Source organism: Meles meles, chromosome 10, assembly GCF_922984935.1.
Source record: "Meles meles chromosome 10, mMelMel3.1 paternal haplotype, whole genome shotgun sequence".
NCBI lineage: Eukaryota > Metazoa > Chordata > Mammalia > Carnivora > Mustelidae > Meles > Meles meles.
In genome coordinates, this window is record NC_060075.1 from 72,631,851 (window position 1) to 72,656,947 (window position 25,097).

Below are 25,097 nucleotides of genomic sequence, written 5' to 3' on the forward strand. Positions count from 1 at the left end.
AGTGATAAATGTTAAGATACTCAGGTTTATGATCATCCTGCTGACCCTGGGATATTCAATATGCTTATGTTGTGAAAAGACCACAATAAATGAAGGCAAGTTTTACATCACAAATAAAGTTTCACATCATACCATTCAAGTCAAATTTATTTAAACTCCATCTGCATAAATAATAAGAAGTAGGAGGCATCGCACCAGGTCAGAAACCAAGAAAGACAATATAGGTCCTCAGAGGGATTATTTAGATTCTTCAAGCTGCGGTATGATTTCCACTCTTTCTGGAGGACCATGATCCCAAACTGGATGGTGTTTATTTATTTATTTAATTAAAGGTTGAATTAATAATAAATAATAATTAAAATTTAATTTATTTAATTAAAGGTTTTAATTATTTACTTCAGAGAGAGGATGTGAGCAGGGAGGGACGGAGGGGGAGGGAGAGGGAGAGAGAATCTCAAGCAGACTCCATGTTGAGTGTAAGCCTAACTTGGGGCTCAATGTCACAACCCCAAGATCATGACCTGAGTGGAAACCAAGAGTCAGACGCTTAATTGACTGAGTCACCCAGACGCCTCTCAAGGTTTATATTTAAGGAGAATTTGTTTACTTTGTACACTTGATAGTGGTAGAAAAAGTTATTCTGAATTAAATGAACTATTACTGACCACAGAATATACATATTCCCAATTTAAGAAAATTAAAATTTAGTTTAAAAACAACTATAAAGGAAACTTGATTTATTTATAATTATTCTGACAGAAAACTCAATAGCATTCTCTCATGATGCAACAGGCTTAAAAATTTGATCTTGTAAAATTAAATTTATCTGAAAATTCCCAAGAATGCCTAGATTTTTAAAAAAGATTTATTTATTTAGTTGAGAGAGAGAGAGAGAGAGAGAGAGAGAGAGAGAAATGTGTGTATGAGGGGGAAGAAGCATAGAGGGAGAGGGAGAGTCCAAGTAGACTCCCTGCTGAGTGCAGAGCCCCATGTGGGGCTCCATCCTACAACTCTGAGATGATGACCTGAGCCAAAACCAAGAGTGGGATGCTCACCTGATCATACCAGGTGCCCCAGAATTCTACATTTTTAAGAAAACATTTGAAAAGGCTTTAGCTGGTATACTCCGAATGGTTCGAGAGTACTAAGGTTACAGAGAATATTAAGAAATCTTGAGATTTATAGGGGAAAAAGCTGCCAGGAGATTTTTGCTGAGTACCAAATCTGTCAGTGACTTAAAGAGACGCTTTAATCCTTCCAGAACTTTCATGAAGTAGATAGCATCACCCGCATTTTAAAGAGGAGAAATTTAAGGAAGAACACAGCCTAAATTTTAATAAGTTACAAAGCTCAACCTTGAACTCAGGTGTCCCTCGGCCTTGAACACCGTGCTCTTTCCTCTGGGCTCGACGGCCTTTAAAGTAGTACAAAATAATTATGATTGTCGCTGACTCATTCAATTCAATTAAAAAAAGAGTAAGATGGTATTAACTTTACTGAAAAAAGCCTATTGGAGTTTGGTAACATTATTATTTTTCTCTGCAGAGTATATAGGAAGGCAGAGAGCTAAATTTTTCAAGATACTATTTTGGCAGTTACTTGATAGTCATATGCATTCAGAACTTTAGTTTCACGCTATATGGTAAGGCTTTAGACTTCCAAAAAGATTCACATAAAAGCTTGGTGTTTCAGTGTGCCGAAGACTTTAAAGAAGAGAAAAATAATAGTTAAAAGTAAGTACTTAAATAATTCTTATAAAACTTATTAACACATAAAAACTAAATTTAAGAAAGAAAAGTTACTTATACTTTCACAATTCTCAATCTTTGGAGAACAAGAGCTCAATATTTTTATTCATAAATATTCACATGTGAGGTGGCAAGCTTTTTTTTTTCTTTATTTTTTTAAACAAAATGAATCTGTGTCAGTCACATTAGGAGGCCTTCAATATTCAAGGACAAATATTTAGGATTCCTAAAGTTACTATCAGAGCTAGGAGTTGCAAGATGATGCATACATGACTATGAGAACACTGGTGAAGGTTTTATTTTTGCTCAAATACGGCTAAACTGTGTTTCTACCTTGAAGTACTGAAATCTTTAGTACTCTTTTTTTGGTAATTGAAGCTTGTTTATTCATGCTTTTAGGTAGAATTTTCCACATTATCCTCAAAGCTGTAATTGTAACAGAATAATAAGCATAGGATCAAGTAAAGAAAAGGTTCATAATTTTTTTACAATAGAAATTTCATTAATATATTGAATTCTCTTTACAATTTAAGTGAATTTAAAATTTTTGAAAGCACAAATGGTTTTCTCAAAGTCAGTATTTTCTTGAATATATCTACCAAGACAAAAAGGCCACAAAGTGATTGCAAGTATCCTCAGCAGCTGAAAAGAGAAAGTATCTGATTTAAATAAGCCACAGTCATTTCCAGATCATAATTAATTTCATTCTCTTTCAGTTAAGATAACAAATGGACTGTAAATGACAAAGGTTTCACTGTTAGTCCTGCTCCCTTCCAAGAACTAAGTTAAAAGGCTATTATAACATAAACATTAGATATATACTACTGTTTTAGAAGGAGAGACAGAAATAGAACTGCTAAAACCATTTAAAATCTGACTCAACAGTGACAGTGGCAATTTAAATCTCAGAAAACAGCAATGTGATTACGATTTTCACTCTATCTTATTTTTATTTGTGGTAACTGCTATTTGCAGTATTAGTACTTCAAACAGTTAATACTGTTTGTATTTTAAAATCTATCAATAACAACAACCAAAAAAAACCAAGAAGAGGGTGAAAATCTTAAAGAGAAAGAGAACTAAGCGAAGCATTTCTTTCTGCATCAACATTATTAATGTCAAGTTTCCACCTTAGAAACTGATTATAAATCAATTCAGTCACGCTGTTGTAGTAACTTTAAAAAAAGAGACTGTGCAGGTTCTTCATAGAACCAGACTGAAATAATATTACAACAAATATATAATACATTTCTTTTTTTTTTTTCAATATTTTTATTTATTTGACACAGAGAGAGAGATCACGAGTAGGCAGAGAGGCAGTCAGAGAGAGAGGAAGGGAAGCAGGCTCCCCGCCGAGCTGAGAGCCGGATGCAGGGCTCGATCCCAGGACCCTGAGATCAGGACCCGAGCCGAATGCAAAGGCTTAACCCTCTGAGCCACCCAGGTGCCCCATATAATACATTTCTGATAAATAAAATTTGTATCTCATTAACCAATTTGAAGTGATGTTTCAAAATATATGCTAAAAGTTGGCCTTAATTCTGACTGCTCAGTAATTAAAAATAATAAGGGGGAAGCATTTAATAACTTGATGATAATCCAATCCCACAAATAACTAAATGTAGATTCTGCTGAGGCATTTTTATTTAATACAAAAGACAAAAACCACTACTGACAATCTCAGTAGGATTTAGAATAGATAAGGGCGGAAATGCAAGCAGGATTTCATGAAGGAAAAACATAATTAAAAAAAACAAAACAAACCCCTGTCCCCCCACAAAGCAATTACCTCAGGTGATGCAAATCCTAAATATTCCCAATCCCATGTTCCACCAGCAAAGCTACAAAGAAATTAGACATACGATTTGATTTATTATCATCACTACGAAGCACAATCAGACCCTCATCCACTGAACATTAATTACTTTTAAGTCCTCTGCTTGGAATTTGCTTAACCAAAGTAGATTAACTACTGAATATAATTAGAATGATATTTTAATTCTTTCAAGTTCTAAATTGCTTTATGTTTGTGTAAAATGGTAGAAAAATAAAAATCATCATGCTGTAACAAATATTTTATGATTCCTTCTATTTTTATTTTATAAGTATTTATGTAATTAAAAATAGGGTCAAAGGAATTTCTAATGCCTATAATTATGAGTAAGAAAATAGGCTTCAATTTATAATGGCAGTAGTAGTGTAAGCATCTGAAATAAATAACCAAAACTTAACTGTTCTTTAATGGATGAATATGTATCACTTAAATGACTTTATTAATATCAGATTTCTAATTTTTTCATAACCTCTTGCATAAAAATGTAAGTAAGACCATAACAAGTTGGCAAGGCTTCCAAATCTGACATTATAAGATGCTTATGACTATCAGATCACTATATATATTACATATTTGAACTGATGCATTAGAGTACTTTGAATTATGAGTTCACCTGAAGTGTGAAATTAACCTAGCCTAATGTATTCCAAGAAACTACAGAAAGACGAATAAAATACAAGAAAGAGAAATAGTACTGTGGGGAAATCCCCCAAAAGAATTTAACATGCTTTTATTAGCTCTTTGTACTTTAGGTGTAAATTTCCAGGAATATGAACCCTAGTCAGATAAAAATTAACCTGGTGGCATTTGCGGCTGGAGCTAGGATGATTTCCATAGCATGCATGCTTTTTACCTGCGCCTCGGAGCTTCTGGTGAGTCTGCAGGAGCAACCCCCCGAGCCACAGATGCCAAGAATTCTTGTCTCTTCTGCTGTACAAGGCATGCTGCCTTGATGATTTTGTGGCGGGGTGTGCGAAGGTAAGGCCTATTGACTTTTTGGGCAAGGTCTTCGGTAACCATTTCTAGGTCTGTCTATGGTAAGAAGAGAGAGAGGAAAAAAGAAGGATTTTAGGCTGAGTAGGTTAGTCAATAGCAAATCCATTGTCTATCTGGTTTCTCACATAAATCTTACTCTTTTAAAGTCAGAAAATCCAAATTAGAAAATAACTTACTGCTTAGTATATATGTCTATTTTGCAGATTTCAGGAAAATAAATTCAAAACGCATTTATAACAACATAGTTGGTAAAGATTACAAATAAACAGTGAGTATGTCAGATGTCTACAGGGAATTTATCATTTGTCTATGTGAAAATAAAAAAGAGTAAATTTCAAGGCATTGTACATGCAAATACATGATTGTGTAGTACAGATTATATGTAAATGCTAATGGAATTTGAGCCAAGGCAAATCTCCGTGATCTGGGGTTAGATCTGAAAGGCTTCATGGAGAAAATTAATACTGAGCATTTTAGAAAGAAATGTAGGATATAACTTACTAGAGGACAGTTCAAAGGGATGACATGAAAATTGTGGTAAGGGAAGAAAGTTTGTGGATTAAAAAAAAAAGAATGTACAATGAAGTTGTTTAGCTAGTGATATCAGTTGGCTTACGTGTTTTTGTTTTTTAAATACTGTAACTTTTTCAGTTGTACTTTTAAAATAAACCAGTAAATAGCAACTTTCCCATCTAGTATGTAATGTGATTTGTTTCATCTTTGAAGACAAAATTTCTAATTACCTAATAAGAACTAGGCCAGATTTCAACATCAGCCAGTTTAAAACAAACAAATGTGGTAGAAAATGTCTGCATAGCTCAGAACTCACTCAGATGTGTAGTGGCAAATTTAAATACAAAACCATTTCAGTTTATTACTGGTAATTTTTCCTTTATTTAAAAACCATCCTAAAAACAAAAACAAAATTGTTTTCTAGTCACAGCCAAATTAGATAAAACTTAGTTAAGTCGTTGAAAAAGGAAAAAATCTGTTTTCTATAATAATTGCATTTAAATTTAAGTTTTAAAAAGATATCTTACTTGCATGAGTTCAAAAATTTCTTTCTTTGTGCTTTTAGGTTCTAAGAAAAATCCATATGGATAAGAACACTTGAGAATGCGTCGAGTTTTTAAGAGCACATGAACTGCATCTTCAATGAAAGTGGTATCTGGACAGCCTCCTTCAGCTATAAAGCAAATCAGGCACAGTGAAAAAAAAAACTGTTTTGCAAATATGCTGTTACAAGTTAATTAAACGCTGAGTTTTCTTAAAAAAACAACAAAGGATCTCTGTGAAGAAACTGAAGTAACTGTATGATAGTAATTATCTGAACCAGACTAAACACCTACACAAAACACTCATGTGTGCTTGTCTGCATTTATAAATAAAGCACACACTGCAGTTGCCCAGGAGCACTGATGGCAATCATGAAGGAATGCATCCACTGATTCTGGATTCTGTTCACCTTGTTGGTTAAACAAATCTAGCTTTAGGCCAACTCTTTTTTACTTTTTTACTATGTTTTCCAGGTTATCTCTAGTGAAACTTTGTTGATTAAAAATTAAAACAAACAGGGGCTCCTAGCTGGCTCAGTAGGAAGAGCATGCGACTCTTGATCTTGGGGTTATGAGTTTGAGCCTCATGTTCGGTAGAGAGATTACTAAAAAAAAAACTTAAAAAAAAAAAAAAGAATTAAAGCAAATGCCCTGATGAGTTTGCAAAAACAAAACCAAACCAAACCAAAACAAAAAAACTCCCTCCTAATTATAATTATGCTTCTGCAAAAACACCGTAAGAAAAAAGATACAACATTCTGGGGGAACAACTGGATAACTAATGCTAGTAAATGTATCAAGAATAGAAAGAAAGGGAAGAAGACTGAGGAAGAGGGGAGAAGAAACTGCCTTAATATCTGAGACGGTTCCTTCTCCAAGTATCATTACAACATTCTAACTTTCTCCTTAACTGCAAATAAATGGAAACTAAGTGGTAGAATGTAGATTCACAACTACTTTTGAAAATAAGATTATTCTGCGGGCTTGTGGAAAGAAATTACATGTGTATGTACACACATTGATGTATAGACCATGCCCAAATATCCACCTTAGCAGAGGGATCTGAACTAAGAGGATATAAAAAAAGAAAAACAAAACAAAACACCACCTACCCCTCACTATGACATGTGTGAGAAGTATGTGAAGTTTTGTTTCTTTCGTTCCAATCCTTATAACTTTTCTTTTTCATATTTTATTATGCAGTCTTGAACCTCCAGATGGTTGAAAAGCAGCAGTAATTCACATCTAGATATTTATCGAATGTTTACTATGTGTCAGGCACTGTTCTAAGCATTAGGGGCAACCCAGTGATGTAAGAGACAAAAATCCCTGCTGAAGAACTATACAACCTGTGAGAGTTTTTTCCTTTCCATTTTTACTGTGGACAGTATTCAAGAGTTTGATAATGGCAATAAAGTGACATCATTCCTAAAGTCTAAAAACTAATATTAACAAGGAGACAAAGCTGCTATCGATACTTTCTCCTACTCCAATTTATTTAATTTATGCTTACTTTCTTAATTGGGAATTACCCTCATGAAAAGGGTCTTACTTTTACAAACTGGAGCAAATACAATTGCATTTTTACGCTGAAAACCTTTTACATATAAACTATGATTATTTTTAAAATTTGACTTTTAAAAACAAACATGGTAGAACCTAAACTCTGTGTGGTCATTATGAGATATTATATTTTAATGATGCAACCAAAACTTAATTATTCTTTCTGAATTTCTATTTTAGGATCCATAGCAGCCCTATCTCATGTCTTTGCTTTCAGATTCTAATGTTTGTTATTTACTAGTGAGATGATATCTCCCCAAACTATATTTTGACCTCCATTCCGTTAAACAGTCTGCTAAATTTTCTCAAGAATCTTTGGGAATTTAGTCACACTACAACTGGGTGACATGTGAATCTTGCTCTTTTGACTGGATCAAGGATGCCTTTTAGGGCTCACCCACTGTTTCTGACACTGTAGACCATCAGCAGTGGCACAGAGTAAAAAACCATGATGTGTGTTTATCTGCTAATGGTATAGGCTGCATTAAGAGAAGCATATGAGATAAGCTGGGTAGAAAATCTAATTACAGAGGCCTCAAATGCTAAGCTGCACTCTGGGCTTCAGAGAACTCTAAGCAATACCAGAATGAACAATGCAGATAATAACGTATTCCTTGAAGGGCCTTAACCTCCTACCAATTAAGTGACTTAAGCATGGAAGGCTATTTTATATTAATTATCACACATACCACTTATAACTTACTTTCTTTGAGAGCTCTACTCAATTGCTCCATCTTTTCTTTGGCTGTTTTAAGAAGGCGTTGTTCTAACTAGAGGAATAGAAACAAACAGTTTATAAAATTTTCTTTATTTATTCACAACAGTATCATTCAGAGCATTTGAAATGATTTCGGACATACCTGATAGCTATGCTCATGGTTTTTAAATCTTGTGTAATAGTGCATAAATCTGTCAAGTTCCTGAAATCGTTTGTGTTTTTTCTCAGCCTAGGAAACAAAAGTCCATAAATGACTTTTTTTTTTTAATTTATTTATTTGATAGAGAGAGATCACAAGTAGGCAGAGAGGCAGGCAGAGAGAGAGGGGGGAAGCAGGCTTCCCGCTGAGCAGAGAGCCCGATGTGGGGCTTGATCCCAGGACCCTGGGATCATGACCTGAGCTGAAGGCAGAGGCTTCAACCAGCTGAGCCACCCAGGTGCCCCCATAAATGACTTTTATAAATAAAGCACTAGCTATTAAATTGGGGACTTTTTGTCCCTTAAAATTTTTATTAGTAATAGTTGTGCATATAGATTTCATTATTTTGAGGAAAGAAAAACCAGAACATTTTTAAGACTACCAGAACAAAGTCCTGCATTTGTATTCTCTATGATAAATCACTAAATCCATGATCCCAGACCGTAAAGCAAATAGGCCTCTCAAGTCTTACATTTATCAGATCTTCGATGTTTTATCATATTGCTTATTGCTACGGACTGAACTGTACCTCCCCAAAATTCATGTTGAAACTCTAACCCCCAATATGAATGACTGAATTTGAAGATAGGGTCTATGAAGTGATAAAGGATACATAAAGTTACTGGGCTGTGGCCCTAACCCAGCAGAATTATTGCTCTTTTAAGAAAAGGAAGAGACACCAGTGCTCTCTCTCTCCCTATCATGTGAGCATAGCAAAAGACAGCCAGCCCTCTGCAAGCCAGGAAGAGAGTCATTACCAAAAGCTGAATTGGCAGGAATCTTGATCTTGGATTTCTTAGGCTCCAGAACTGTGAGAAATACATTTCTGTTGTTTAAGCCACTCAGTCTATGGTGTTTTGTTATGGCAGCCAAGCAGACTCAGAGACTTATATATTGTAACATAATACTGTGTTTTTGATATTAAAGTTAAAATTTTTAAGTCATTATAGAGATAAGGATATATAAGACTTTATCCTTAACAAAATAAAGGAAAGTTAAAAATAGAAAGTTCTCAAGTTGATAGCCCTATTTTATTTAAATTAAAGCTACTCTAAAGTATATTCAGTGGAGGGGGGGTAAGGAAAAGAATAAAATGTATTCAATTTAATGCCTCATTATGACAAAGATAGGAAAAGAAGACATGCAAAATATTCCCAAAGTAATTAAGTGGCTTAGCCAGAGGCCTTGATTTAATAGTTCTCTTTACCTCCACAGTCATTTCCTTGGATTGCTCCTCCACATGCTGAATGACTTCATAGCGAGTACATCTGTAATAACCTCCTGTGGAAGAACTATGCTTTTTCCATTCTTCTAGGCAAATCCAGCAAAAGTCATACTTGCACTTCAAAAGAAAACATATATGCAAACATCACCCTGCGTTAACATGCAAATTATTTTCTGATTTCTAGTCAACTACTTTGTAGTGATCCAGCAATTCTGTCTGTGTGACCAGGAACAAATCTCAAAGACATGCTGTCTTTTTCATGTTTCCTCTAGAGACCTTACCTGCACTACAGAAAGATGTGGGGGTAGTTTAAAATGACCGCTTTTAAGGATAATTAAAATGTAAATCATAATACTATGAAGGAATATCAAGGAATCTTTAAGAATATCAATAGGCTATTCTTTCCCAAAAATAAAATAAATGAAACAATGTTTCATTTTCAAGTGCATGGTAATCTTACTTTGGTACGTAAAGCTTTACCAGTCTTCACCAGAAGTTTTTCTAATGATTTTTTTTTTAAAGATTTTATTTATTTGACAGACAGAGATCACAGGTAAGCAGAGACGCAGGCAGAGAGAGAGAGAGAGGGAGGAGCAGGCTCCCCGCTGAGCAGAGAGCCCGATGTGGGGCTCTATCCCAGAACCCTGAGATCGTGACCGGAGCAGAAGGCAGAGGCTCAACCCACTGTGCCACCCAGGTACCCCAGTTTTTCTAATGATTTTTAATGGAACAAGTTTGAAAGGTTTCTAAGTAGAAAGACTGATATAAAATCTGTTTCTTATTTTTAAGAAAATTTCGCTTTACTATCATAATTGGCCAATAATGCCAAAAATATGAGCTTTATAGTAGGAAAATAGATTTTTTTTTAATGTTTATGGATTTTGGGTCAGAGGGATCTTCCCATTTAAAGTCTGTCTTCTGGTACTTTTATGTGTTTTTTTTTTTTTTAAAGACTTTATTTATTTATTTGAGAGAGAGAGAGAGAGAATGAGCAAGAGCATGAGACGGGAGAAGGTCAGAGGGAGAAGCAGACTCCCCATGGAGCTGGGAGCCCAACGCGGGACTTGATCTTGGGACTGTGGGATCATGACCTGAGCCGAACGCAGTTGATTAACCAACTGAGCCACCCAGGCGCCCCATGTTTGTTTGCTTGTTAAACATTTAAATATTTGAGCTGTTCAGAATTTATCTGGGTATATGGTATATAGTATGAATTAAACTTTTATTTTTTTTCCACACAGCTGCCAGTTGTCTCAATCGTATTTATTGAACAGTCCGTTTCTCCACTGCTGGAGATCCTCCTTTACCAAATACTCAATTCCCACACATTTCTGTCTATTTTCTGGGCTTTTTATTATAGTTTCATTAATCTCTAGATTCATATGCCAGCCCCATGCTATTTTAATTACTGAGCCTTAACGACAGGCTTACTATTTGACAAGGATAGTTCTTCCTCACTGTTCTTTTTCCGAGTTTTCTTAGCTATTTTTGCTTTGTTTTTCCATGTGAACCTTTGAATTAGCTTATCTAGATGCAGAAACAAAAAGTGCTAGTATTTTCGTTGGAAACTTTCTATCTAACAACTTTGTTACCTTTCCATTTGTTTGTCATTTTTTGTGTCCTACAGATAGGGGTCTTAAAATTTTCTTCATATAAATTTTGTATATTTCTTAAGTTTCTTTCTAGAAAAATCAGATCTTTCCTTTCAGTACATATTTTGTCGGGATATTTTTGGTATAAATGAAGGCTACTGCCTTCTGCATATTAATTTTGTACTCTGCTAATTAACTGAATTTTGCTGTCAGTTTTAAAACTGATTCTTGTGGGTTTTCTAGGTATATAAATATGCTATCTCAAAAAAATTAATTTTATTACTTCATTTCTAATTTTTAAATCTTTAATTTCTTCCTATTATCTAAATATGCTGACTGGTATCTCCAGTCCCATGTTAACAATATTTGTGATTGAGAGTATCCGTATCTTGTTCTTGATTTTAGTGAGAGTACCTCTAGTTTTCTCACTAAATATCATACTAACATTTGCACTGAACTAGATTCATTTTTATCATACTAAGGAAGAGTCCATCTATTCTTCTTTGAGTTTTTTAAGAATGGTTGTTGATTTTTTGTCAAATGCCTTTTTAGCAACTACAGAACATATATATGATTCTTCTTTGGATCTACTAATAAGATGAGGTACCGCAATAGCTTACCCCTCCCCCGCAATAGCTTTTTAAATTTGAATTATTCTTGTATTCCTGAAATAAACACATGGTCAATTACTTTTTATTAAAATTTTTTAAAAATTGATAATCATTCTTTAAATGTATTCTTGTTGGATTATATGTGCTAAGATCTGTGGCTTCCCCCCCACCCAATATTTTATTTAGGATTTATGCATTACTGCTTCATAAGTAAGACTGATCTATAATTTTCACTTCATTTTTATCATCTTATTAAGTGCTAATATCAAGATTCTACTCCCTTTTAATAATTTGAAAGCTAGCTTGCTTTCTCTCTCTTTTTCTTAAAAACTCCCAGAAACAGTTTAAGTCATATTAGAATTGCCTATTCTTTAAAGTTTTGATAAAATTCTATTGTGAAACTGTTAGGGCCTATTGCTTTAAAGTGGGGGGGGGGAGAGATTGCTGAAAAACTTTCTTCTATGGAAATAAGTTTATTTGGATATTTCTGCTAGGGTCAGTTTTTTTTTTTTAATTTTTATTTTATTTTATTTTTTTTAAGATTTTATTTGTTTATTTGACAGACAGAGATCACAAGTAGGCAGAGAGAGAGGAGGAAGCAGGCTTCCAGCTGAGCAGAGATCCCGATGCGAGGCTCGATCCCAGGAACCAGGGATCATGACCTGAGCTGAAGGCAGAGGCTTTAACCCACTGAGCCACCCAGGTTCCCCTTCTAGGGTTAGTTTTAATAAATCTTATGTTCTTAGAAAATCCATCTATTTCAAATCCAAGTTCAAATTTATCTGTAAGAATTTAGCAAAATTATCTATTATCATTTGTTTGCTTTATTTATTGATTAGTCCCCTTAATTCTTATATTGTGCATCTGAACTACCTCATCTCCACTTTTTTCTTACATAAGTTTTGTGGTTTATCTTATTTTTTTCTTCAAAAAAACACTGTTTTGGATTTATTAGTTATACCATTTTTCAGTTTTCAACTCAACTGATTTCTGCTTTAAAAAAAGATCCTCCCGGGCATCTGGGTGAGGCAGTCAGTTGAGTGTCTGCCTTTAGCTCAGATCATGAGCCCAAGGTCCTGGGATTGAGCCCCACATCAGACTCCCTGCTCAGCAGGGAGCTGCTTATCCCCTTCCCTCTGCCCGTGGTTCACCCTGCTTGTGCTCTCTCTCCCTCTCTGTCAAATAAATAAAATCTTTTTTTTTTTTTTTTTTTTTTTTTTAGATTTTATTTATTTGACAGAGAGGGAGAGAGAGAGATCACAAGTAGACAGCGAGGCAGGCAGAGAGAGGGGGGGGAAGCAGGCTCCCCGCTGAGCGGAGAACCCAATGTGGGGCTTGATCCCAGGACCCTGAGATTATGACCTGAGTGGAAGGCAGTGGCTTAACTCGCTTGGCTTAACCCGCTGAGCCACCCTGGTGCCCAAATAAATAAAATCTTAAAAAAAAAAACAAAACAAAAAACCTTCCTCGTGGTGTTATTCAAGTTTATTCTGTTTTTCTAATTTTTTGAGTCATATTCTTAACTCATTCCTTATTTTGCATTGTTTTAATGAGGCCATGCACATTTCTGAGCATTGTTTAGATACTGGTGCTCAGGTTCTGATAAAGTAGTATTTCCATTATCCTAGTTTTCTAGAAGTTCTTTAATTCCCACTTTTATTTCCTTTAACTCAAGAGTTGTTTGAGAGATCTGAAATTTCCAAATGAAAAGGGCTTTTATAACTTTATTATTAATTTCTATGTTATTCCATTATGATCAGAGAATGTTGCTATTACCACTTCTATTTTCTGCAGTATTACTGAGATTTTCTTTGATAATCAATGGTCAAATTTTTTGCTAATGCTCCATGGATACTTACAAACATAGTGTGAACCATATTTTTAGGATACTAAGTCTGAATATATAGCAATCAGAAATATCTTAATAACTATATTAAGTCTTCTATATCTTTATTAATTTTTTTCTCTACCCGAGAGGTCATGGACAGAGAACGAAATTAAAGTCTGTGTCCTCATTAGCCCTACACTAACAGGTACTTACACAATACATTCTAGATATCATGGTTCTAAGAGTATGCAAGTTCTTATGCTTGGTATAAGCAAACTTTGTGCCTGATTTGATACAAGTACCCTTCAGTACAGCTCCACTGATGTTGCAAAATTAGTAGCAGAACTTTCTACAAAAGAACCAAATTTTATATTCTATGGTAGGAAAAAGAATAGAGAACTTTAGATAACTTTTAGTTTTTAGTTGCAGCATTTTGTTTCACTGAGTGGGTTAAAGCCTCTGCCTTTGGCTCAGGTCGTGATCCCAGGGTCCTGGGATCGAGCCCTGCATCGGGCTCTCTGCTCCGCAGGGAGCCTGCTTCCTCCTCTCTCTCTGCCTGCTGCTCTGCCTAGTTGTGATTTCTCTCTGTCAAATAAATTAAAAAATAAAATAAAAAATATATTAAAATGTATAAAAAAAATTTAAAAATGTGTAAGAACGCAAAATTTAAATGTTTCCTAAAAAGTCTCTAAAGAGAAATGAATAAAGAGTGTTTTTAAAAATAAAACTATTTTTATAAGGCCAAATTTGTCATTCTTCTAAAATGTTTAACAATTTGATTCCAGAAAGTAAAAACTATTGAATCATAACATTTTGGCAGTAATAAAAGTATCTTATGATCTAGTCATTGTGTTAGAGCATGGATTCAATTACATATGATCTGCTGTGCTACCTTTGCATTAAAAAAAAAATTCTAAATCTATGAAAATTTTTCGTAGCACGGTTATTACTTTCTTGTCATATTTGTCTTTCTTCTATGTCCTAAAAATTACTTGCTAGTTTCTTTTGTGCAATGCAAATACTTCAGATGGTATATTAGATAAGACTACTACATTTCTATTGTGTGAAAGTAAGTGTTTCTTTTTTTTTTTTTTTTAAGATTTTATTTATTGATAGAGAGAGAGAGAGCAAGAGAGGGAACACAAGCGGGGGGAGTTGGAAGAGGGAGAAGCAGGCATCTCGCTGAGCAGGGAGCCCGATGAGGAACTCGATCCCAGGACCCCAGGATCATGACCTGAACCGCAGGCAGATGCTTAACGATTGAGCTCTCCAGATGCCCCATAAATGTTTCTTTTAAATGCAAAAGAAGCTCAAGCAAAATCTGTTTAATATAAATGATCTCATATCATAAGCCTGATGAATTCATAAAAATATTCATTCACTCAATACATACTTATCAACTACTTAATACTGGTAGGTGCTTTGAAATTAATAAAGGTAACTGGATAACTAGATCTTGCCTTCTCATTAGTAGCCCAATGATTGATTTTTATTGTCAACCTGTACTTCTTTACAAATCTATACAGTCTATATCAGATTTTCCAAGAAAAAATTAATAATGGATGTTCAAGATAAGACCGCAAATACAATATTTTTGGCCTGATCAGCTGAACTAATAAACACCTCTGAGCATTTTGCTCAGAACACTATACTACATTTTTCTTCTTACCTCTTAGGAAATCATTACTATCTCAGCTAAATCATTTATGTTAATTTTATAGTAATAATAGGCTTATAAAAGTGATCTGGTAACTGCTATTTTTTTAAATGTAATAATGATAATGGTCATTAGCTTTAACATTAAAAATCAAATAATACTTAGAAGATATTGACATATGTTATTGGAATCTTCTTAACTATTTGTGTTTCTTTCCCATTGTAAATTAAAAGTTACATTATGGGGTGCCTGGGTGGCTCAGTTGGTTAAGCATCTGCCTTCAGCTCAAATTATGATCCCCGGGTCCTGGGATCAAGCCCCACATTGGGCTTCCTGCTCAGCAGGGAGCCTGCTTCTCCCTCTGTTGCTCCCCCTGCTTCTGCTCTCTCAAGCTCTCTGTGAAATAAATAAGTAAATAAAATCTTTAAAAAAAAAAGTTACATTGTTCTTTCAACTTTAAGTAATTATTTTTTATACACATGGAACTTCCACTGAAAAAGAAAACAAACTGGAATATCATTATAGTTTTAAAATAAAAATGTTCATAAATGTAGGCATGGATTAATACAATATTTACTAACCTAATTCCAGAGTATTTGTTTTAAATATGCAACTAAACCAGGAGGGTAGCCTTCCAAAAGTAATTATTTGCATTAATTATGTTTTGGTCAAGAAGATCTTTGTTGGCATTTTCAATACATAATGAATGAATTACTTATTTAATTGTGATTTCATTAGGAGACCTAAGTCTGTCCACTGTTTTGGGTACTTTTATTATACAGCCGCCTATTCACAGATACCAACATTTAGATGTGGACTTAGGGGAACTGCTTGGGGCCTGATGTGGGCCTTGAATCTAAGCTGTGTGCTCGAAAGCCAGCTTTGTAAGAGATCTCATACAAAATAGCACTTTATCATTTAATATTATTATTATTTTTTTTCTTTTTTTTTTAAAGATTTTTAAAAAAATGTATTTATTTGACAGACAGAGATCACAGAGAGGAGGAAGCAGGCTCCCTGCTGAGCAGAGAGAGCCCGATTTGGGCTCGATCCCAGGACCCTGGGATCATGACCTGAGCCGAAGGCAGAGGCTTAACCCACTGAGCCACCCAGGTGCCCCTTAATATTATTATTTGTACATAGACAAAACTCTCTCAGGATCCTTATTGAGCAGGGGTGGGGAGGGGTTTGTTGATCAGCAGGTAAGATTCCAGGATCCTCACTAGGGGAGATCAGCAGGGAAGTGATTCAGGCATTTCTCACCTTCAGGCCAAATACCACTGAATCCTTAATCTGTTTTTTTTTTTTTTTTTAATTTATTTGACAGAGAGAAATCACAACTAGGCAGAGAGGCAGGCAGAGAGAGAGGAGGAAGCAGGCTCCCCGTGGAGCAGAGAGCCCGATGTAGGGCTCGATCCCAGGACCCTGGGATCATGACCTGAGCCGAAGGCAGAGGCTTTAACCCACTGAGCCACCCAGGTGCCCCCTTAATCTATTTTTAACATTCATTATGAGTGTAAAATGTAGCAGTATAAAGCCATACTTAAATTATTCAACAAAGAATATAGAGTGTAATCTCCTAGAATCCATCTGAAACCCAGCAACAGTTTTATGCTTGTTTCTTCTTTGGGTTAACAGTCAAATTCAGATTCTACCTGCAAAGCATGCAAAATCCTCTTTAACTTCTTACCTTAGCACACTGCATGTGATTGCATCCCTCATTCTTCTGTATCGGAGACTTACAGTTAGCACAAGGCTTAGAGTTAGTCAATAGCCAGAGACAATTGGCAGCATCCTCATAAGCTTCACTAACTCCTACAACTTTGGGATATTAAGCACAAACACAAAACACATGATTTACTGTATAACTTCAGAGGGAACCCTGCCCCCGCCCAAAGTTTTTTTTGTAGACTCTCAATCTTAACCATACATTTATTTTCCCCTTAGGCTATATGGCTAAGGTTTTAAACTGCTTCATTTTGAATAGCATGATGACAGGAGAAGGGGCTTTTGTATTCCAAAAGTTCTGTTTATGAAATCTGATTTAAAGGAGATTTTTCTCTAAAGTTCTGTCCAAATAAACCGGGGAAGAAAAGAACTAAACTTAACAAAAAGCAATATATTATTGTCTGTTTAAAAGAACTATTGCATCAAAGAGAATGATAGAAAAAAATGGTAATTTTAGACAAGAATTTCTTAAATGGATCAGATGCAAACATAATGACCAGATACTCTTCACCATAGTAAAAAACACAAAAATTATATTGAAATATCAGTATCTTTTTTTTTAAACCCATGATTATTTCAGATAAACTAAAAACAAATCCAAAGTGACATGTCTAAAACTAAACTTATCATTTCTCCCAATATTGTCTCTTTCTCTATTCCCTGTCCTGGCAAATGATATGATCATCTGCTCAGAATCAATCCAGGAAGAGCATGATCTTGGATACCCTCCTTTCTTCCTCAGCTGCTGCCTTCCAGAGTTTCTACTTCTCTTTCTTATCTGTCTCCTCCCCATTTCTACTACTTCTTATTGTTTTACCTAGGGATCTCCACACCTCCTGCCTAGACAATTAAAAAAAAAAAACCAACCTATCTCCTCAGCTCCTTCTGCCTCCAACTTCCACTATACTGCCTACATAGTGATCTTTGAGAAATACTTATCTCCTTGAAATCTTTTAGATGCTCTCCAATGACTCTAAGACAGAACCAAATTGTTTTTGCAAAAAATACCAAGCCCTTCATAATTAGACCACTGTGTACCTGGCAAGATTCTCCCTCTTTCTATTCCCATGCCAATCTTACATTCTTCATCTTAAACTCAATTTATTCTATTGTGATTTGAGATCTGCAGTCTTAAGGAATATCATGGTTTTAAAATATTCTAAATCTTATATTTTATATTCTATAACCAACACTCCAACTAGCACCCCAAGTGGGAAGAGTTGGGGACTAGAGAGTTCCAGAGGCACAAATAAAAAACTTTCTCCCTCCTTGTCGGCAATCAAATTTGTTTTGTTTTCTAGCTCTAAGTGAACAGAGAAGCTCTACCTTTTCAGAAAGAGATGTCCAAAAATTACTTTGAAATCATTGAAAGTGGCCTATCCAATCGAGGCCTTGATTACATGCAGACACTCTCAAAAGGGTAGGGCAAGGAGTTAGCGCTACTGTTAAAAGCAGGTAAGAAATCAGACTCCTTGAGTTTTTGTTTTTTTTTTTCCATTTTATTTATTTTTTCAGCGTAACAGTATTCATTCTTTTTGCACAACACCCAGTGCTCCATGCAAAACGTGCCCTCCCCATTACCCACCACCTGTTCCCCCAACCTCCCACCCCTGATCCTTCAAAACCCTCAGGTTGTTTTTCAGAGTCCATAGTCTCTTATGGTTCGCCTCCCCTCCCCAATGTCCATAGCCCGCTCCCCCTCTCCCAATCCCACCTCCCCCCAGCAACCCCCAGTTTGTTTTGTGAGATTAAGAGTCATTTATGGTTTGTCTCCCTCCCAATCCCATCTTGTTTCATTTATTCTTCTCCTATCCCCCTACCCCTTGAGTTTTGAAGTTTAAAAGCAAATGTGACGCGACCCTGGAGAGGGAAGGGAGACAAACGACTGGGTTGACTGACCCCTGGGAAGTGGCTCAGTATATGAAGTGGAAGAGCTGAGCACTAGGAGCATCCCTCTGATGGAGCCTACCACTGCGGGAGTGGGGCTATCTTGCCACAAAGAATCCCAAGGTGCCTGCCCACTTAAGTCTGTTCAACAATAGAACAGGAGCTACTGGTGGACTGGGAAGCACTGGTTTTCAATTCCACATAGCAAAGAGAAACAACAGCAGCAATGAAGTGATCATACCCACCTCAGTTCTAAACCCACTTGATAGAAGATGGTCTTGACAAGGGTGTTGCTACAGAGAATTTTCAGTTAATTTGGTGGAGAACAGGAGTTTCAGGAGGAACTTACTATGCTTATGGCTAATCAAGTCAAGCTGTGGAGGTAATGCCATTTAGAGAGGGTACTGCTTTAAAACCCAATCATTAAGTACAATGTCTAATTTTTCTTTCTAAAGTACTGGCCTGTCTCCTCCCTTTAGCATCAACATTATTTTTAGCTCAGAGGCTCTAACATATTCTTATGACCTTTATTGTCCATTGTTACAATAAATAAAGCACAAAGCCATTAAAACAAAGCAGCCTGTATGACTTGCAATATAACAGTTTTTTTCTCCCACCCTCAGAGAGAATGCTAGTTCCTAACTGCATTCTAGAGGACTGTATAAAGTAAATCGTGTTCAGGAAATATAAAAAATATTTTTTACCATTATTAAGACAAAAACTTGTACTGGAAAAAATGCCTTTCCTTCTAGTTCTCTGAACACAGTCATTTCACACATCTGCCTTATTATATACACTTTGCTTCATACTTGCATTACCTTATCTCCCCCTTCAGTCTACCTGGTGAGTTTTCTTCATGCTTACTGAATTCCAGCCTCTTTCCTTGACTTCAGTTACATGTCTATTGTATCCTGATCTTTCTTCAGTAATCTAGTGTGCTTATGTCTCTTTGTAAGAAATATTAAGTTCATTTAATCAAGTATTAGTGCATAACAATCGAAGATATACTAAGAGTCAATATATATGTAAAAAAGTTGATTTTATTGGGGCGGCTGGTGGCTCAGTGGGTTAAAGCCTTTGCCTTTGGCTCAGGTCATGATCCCAGGGTCCTGGGATTGAGCCCCACATCGGGCTCTCTGCTTAGCAGGGAGCCTGCTTCCTCCTCTCTCTCTCTGCCAGCTTCTCTGCCTACTTGTGATCTCTGTCTGTCAAATAAATAAATAAAATCTTAAAAAAAAGTTGATTTATTATTGATTGATTGATTGATTTAGAGTGAGTAAAGCAACAGAAGTTTATTAAACAAGGATACAGAGAAAGCTCTTAGGAGTGAGAAGCGTCCTGACAGCATTGCCCAAAACAAAGTTGATTTTAAAAGACTGACTTCTTAAAAAGACTATTTGAATTCCATTCAATAACCATTTATCAAGTGCTATGGAAAAACTGGTCTCAAAATTTTTATAAATTACCACTGTTTCACAGAAAATATAATTACTCCCTCTTTTTGTCTGATTAGGCATAAAAGAGGCAGTTTCAATGCTGAAATATAGTATTTGAATCTTTACATGGAACTCTTTGAACAAATCTTTGTATATTTTACAATTTTTTCTCATTAATTAGATTTTGTCACTCTTTTTGAGTCTCATAATTCAAAGACTTTGGAAAACTAGGCATAAGATAGAAAATGATCTCATGAATTGACAAGTTCAGTGGAAAATGCTTATTCCAAAAATATGTATGTAACCATGACCCAAATTAATATGTAAATAATACAGCATTAAATCATACTTTTCTTTCTTAGAATATTATTTTTATGTATTTAATGATGATGTTCTGCTTAAGACTTGCAGTTGGCCTAGTATTACTTGCTTTAAGCCTCATCCTAAATTTCATAAACTTAAGGGGTCATTAGTAGTAGTCAGCTGATCATCCACTTCTGTGTGGAGGACAATGAGAAAACTAGGTTTTTCTCAGCAACTGGGAACTTTCTCTGTAGTTCTGGCTTTGGTCCTTCTTTGGTAGACAACTTTTGAGTTGTTCTCAGTCTCTTATCTTCTATTCAATTTTCTCAAGTTCCTCTGTCTTTCTGAATTAAAACCCCATTTGGGACTCTAAGGAAATCTTATTTTTCATTTGCGGTCTCCCTGTCTCTGGCCACCAGAAGTAACTGTGTATACACCATATATACCATTTTCTAGTTCTTCTATTTCTCTTCTGTCCTCATTATCAGGATCATGGCCATATGTAAGGATATTTTGTCACAGTTTTAGTGATCATCTGCACTTACTAGCTAGTTCGTCCTCTTTCTCTTGCCCTAGTAAAAACTTATTCGTGCGTATGGAACAAATGAACAATTTTAGAATGGTAAGATAAGTAAAAACACCCGTTTCAAAATGTTTGCTTCAGGGCGCCTGGGTGGCTCAGTGAGTTAAGCCTCTGCCTTTGGCTCAGGTCATGGTCCCAGGGTCCCTGGATCAAGCCCCTCATCGGGCTCTCTGCTCAGCAGGGAGCCTGCTTCCTCTCTCTCTCTCTCTGCCTGCCTCTCTGCCTACTTGTGATCTTTCTATCTCTGTCAAATAAATAAATGAAAATCTTAAAAAAAAGTTTGCTTCATATCTTAAATTGGACACTTATGGCCATTTTCTTCTCAAGAATTAATAAACCATATATTGTACTAGTTATTTCTGGTGGTGAGTTAACACTCTAGGCAGTTGGTCAGTACACAAGATTCATAACTTAATATATTAACTGCATCGTCTTAACTCTCCTGTGTATACCTCTCTTCTCCTGTCTGCATTGCCCCTGTCTTGTTCAAACCCCTCATTATCCTCTCACCTGGACATTCTGAAGTTTTTTAAGAAACAACATTCTTACTTGTCTCCCAACAGTCTCTACTTACCACCCACATTTTCACCTGAGTAAGTAAGCACCTTCAATTCTTACTCTCCTACTCAGAACTGCTTTTCAGTGTCTCAGGATGAAGTCAGACCTCCCAGCAGCCCAGAGAAACCCCGCCCCGTCCTGACACCTGACTGGGACATCTGCCTGTGCAGTCTCATGTCGCAGTGCACTCCCCTTTGTGCTGGTTATACTGCAGGGTCTGCATCCCTGAACATGCTGTGCTATTTCACAGCTTTCCTTCACCTGAAGCCTAAATGCCCTTCCTGTTACAGTCTATGTGAAGAACATCTATCAGCTCTCAAGATGGGGCTTGTGCACCAATTCTTTCACAATGATTTTCCTTACCCTCTCATGAGAGGGCAGATGAGAGAAGGATGAGAGAAAACTCTTCTCTTTGATCTCTCCCCTCCCTCAACAATATACTACAGGTATGCTGTTCTTTCACAGCATTAATAATACTTCTTCTTCTTAGTTTTGTATATCACTGTCTTCATCTCTAAAATGTAAACTTCAAGAATGTAGACAGCACCTTATTTCCACATTCTAATATAAAGCAGCACTCAATAAATGTTACATAAATAACATAGAGACCACTTAAATGCAACAAGCTATCCCTAAGTTTTCTCAGCATCTCTTCTGATCTGCAGACAAGCACTTCTAAAATCCCACTGCACACCTCCACATATAAGTCCTACAAGTACATCAAAGTTCACAATGTCCAAACAAATAATTGATTTTTCCCTGAAAGTTACTCTCATATCTGCATTTCCTACATCAGCCAATCATTCATCCTTTGACTCAAAACTAAAAATTCACCTCCATATTTTGATCTTTCTGTCCTTCAGTCTCACCTGCCCAGTCATCAAATATCTTCATAAAAATCCTCAGACAAGGCCACTTTCCTACTTAAAAAAATGCACCAGATAGCTTATTCTGTTAATAAGATTAACTTCAGACAATTTGGCAAAACTCCTCAAAATCTGGCAACACCTGCCTTTCCAGCCTCATCTCTTGCAATTTCTCCCATGGACCTTAATGTTGAGCTTCATATAAAGGTATAAAGAAATATAGGTAGGTGAGCGATAGCCAACCATATCTAACAGAAATATAGATGTTTCTTGGTGCCAGAAACAAAAAAAGAAGCAAAATCCAATGGTCTTGTCATGTTTAAAGGTGTTGCAGGGTAATAGTATTAATCTGTTTATGGAACTTGCACATATACACAGACCCATACATATCAGAATAGGGAAAACAGTGGGTGTCAGGGGAGCAATGGCAAGCTATATCTGGCATTCAAGAGACAATGCACCTGGGGAACAAAAACAATCTATACCGGTGTTTTTAATTTGGGAAGTTCCTAGCACATAGCAGGCACTCAAAAAAATATTTGTTGGTTGAATGAGGAATGTACAGGGCAGGAATATTTAATCAGGTCTCCCTAAAAAATATCCTAAGATTATCCATTTTCTTTTGCTTTTGGATAAGGGACATAAGCCTTCTCATCATGTGAAAGGGATCCCCCTCATTATCAATTAATAAACTGATATTTTGGTTTACATAGTATTATCTTCTTCATGGATTTGAATAACCCTGAGTCAGTGTACAAAATGAATCTTGCGAATATAAAATGCTAATGACCAGTTTTTGGGCAATGGTATATTGCCCGATATAGTACAAGCCTGTAGGGTCTCAGAGCTGTCAGCCAGGCTCTCCCAGCATCACTTGAGCTGCTGACAGGAATACCTACCACACCTCTGCCTCTGCAGACACGCTAAAACCCAATTCCTATCTCACTCGCTTCAGGAAGGTTCTATGACACCCTCCTGCCCAACCTGATTTAGTCCTCTTGTTTTCCCAATCTGATTTAGTTTTCTTGCTTTTGTACTCTTACCTCTACCCAACAATATTAGTTATCATATGATATTATAATGATCTGACAGCTTCCCTTCTATTTATGTACTTTCTGAAGGCTGGCATCATCATCATGTGCTTTGTTCACATTAAGTGCAGAATCACTGAGTGGAGTCTTAATCCTGATTTGTTATACCTCAAACTAACTCCATTATACAAAAGGGAAAAAATGAAATTAATTTTTATATTAGTTTGGAAGAAAACAGCTATCATAAAACCCTCTGTGGGGGTGAAAAATAATCACAAAACAGATATATTTACTTGTTAAATGCAGGAACTGCTATTAGAAAGGCTAATTAAAACCTATTGTTTCCAGGCACATGCCCTGTCCCTGATGTCACTCAATCCAATCTAAATATTAATTACTTCATCTACAAAATGGGATCACTAACACCAATTTCGTAGCATTTCTGTAGAATACATATAGCAAAAATAGTTAGACATGCTATTTAAAGTAACTAAATCTACAGAGCCACACAATGCCAATGCCAAGAAATTAACTTATCATCCACTGGAAGTTTCTAGGGAAATAAGACGCTTCCTCTCATTACAGTTTATATACTTCTTCCCTTGAGGTACAAAAAAGGCTAGTTGGTCCACCCCAGGATAAAGGGGAGCGGTTGTGGGAGAAGGGCTTCAATGAGACCTGTGTTTACCCTGTTTATCTTAACTGAAAACAGTCAGTTAGAAACATGGAACCTGTCTGTGATTCCCCAGTGCAAAAACCTTGTGATGTCCAAAAGGGTGTTACTTAGACGTGTAATGTTAAACTGGAGAGCTACAGCATTAATGAACTTGAAGACTTACTTAATGAAGACTCTAATAGGGCCACATTATCTTTTGAATGCTGTTAGAACATATATATAGTATAATATAATGTAGTATAGCTATCTAAGATTCCCCTTACGTTCTTCTGGTTTCATTTCAGTTATTTTTTGTAGCCAATTTTTCCATGTTTGGCAGTCACAAGGCTCATGTGCTTCACCAAGGCACTCCCTAAGGAGGAAAACATAGAAGAGGCAATTAAAAAAAAATTCTTTATCAACATCAAGGTGAAAAAAAAGATGGAAAGTACTCTTCCAATTTTAAGGTTAAGAAAACTGAGGCACAGTGACCAGGGAGAGAAGCATTTCAATAGAGGAACTGAAAATGTGATTCCAGAGCTTGATACCACCAGGTCCAATTTGTTTTTTTAATCAATACATTCATTTACACATTGTTAAAACATTCAAAATAGATCACCTAATACCTGTAATTTACTTTTGCATGCCAGAAGAGCCACAGATTTTTTTTTTTTTTTAAATCAGTTAGGGTCTATCTTCACTATACTTTAAATTCTTGTACTCAATGTCTGTTCTCTGGGCAAGCAGCCTTGATGTCACTCAGGAACTCGTTAAATGTGCTGAAGAGCAGGCCCATCAAGACTGACTAATTAGAATCTACACATTATCAAACTTACCCCATGACGCTTCTGCATTTTAAAGTTTGAAAAATACTATTTTACATCATATTCTTTAAAAATTTTTTTAAAAATTTATATTCTATTTAGTTAACATATGGCGTATTATTAGTTTCAGGTGTAGAATTTAGTGATTCATCAGTTGCATACAACACCCAGTGCTCATTACTTCAAGTTCCCTCTTTAAT

At 35.9% G+C, this 25,097-nt stretch overlaps 1 protein-coding gene across 3 annotated transcripts in view; it reads right to left on the minus strand.

Annotated features, from left to right (window-relative positions):
- The window catches only part of ANKIB1 (ankyrin repeat and IBR domain containing 1), a 154,175-nt gene that overhangs the window by 6,672 nt on the left and 122,406 nt on the right, over positions 1–25,097 (minus strand). For all 3 annotated transcript variants that reach the window (XM_046021413.1, XM_046021411.1, XM_046021412.1), the window contains 8 exons: positions 24,358–24,446; positions 16,717–16,847; positions 9,321–9,455; positions 8,057–8,143; positions 7,900–7,966; positions 5,619–5,764; positions 4,436–4,614; positions 3,538–3,589 (listed from right to left, as the gene is read on the minus strand). In XM_046021413.1, coding sequence (XP_045877369.1) covers positions 3,538–3,589; positions 4,436–4,614; positions 5,619–5,764; positions 7,900–7,966; positions 8,057–8,143; positions 9,321–9,455; positions 16,717–16,847; positions 24,358–24,446 — 886 coding nt within the window. The remainder of the gene's footprint in view (positions 1–3,537; positions 3,590–4,435; positions 4,615–5,618; positions 5,765–7,899; positions 7,967–8,056; positions 8,144–9,320; positions 9,456–16,716; positions 16,848–24,357; positions 24,447–25,097) is intronic.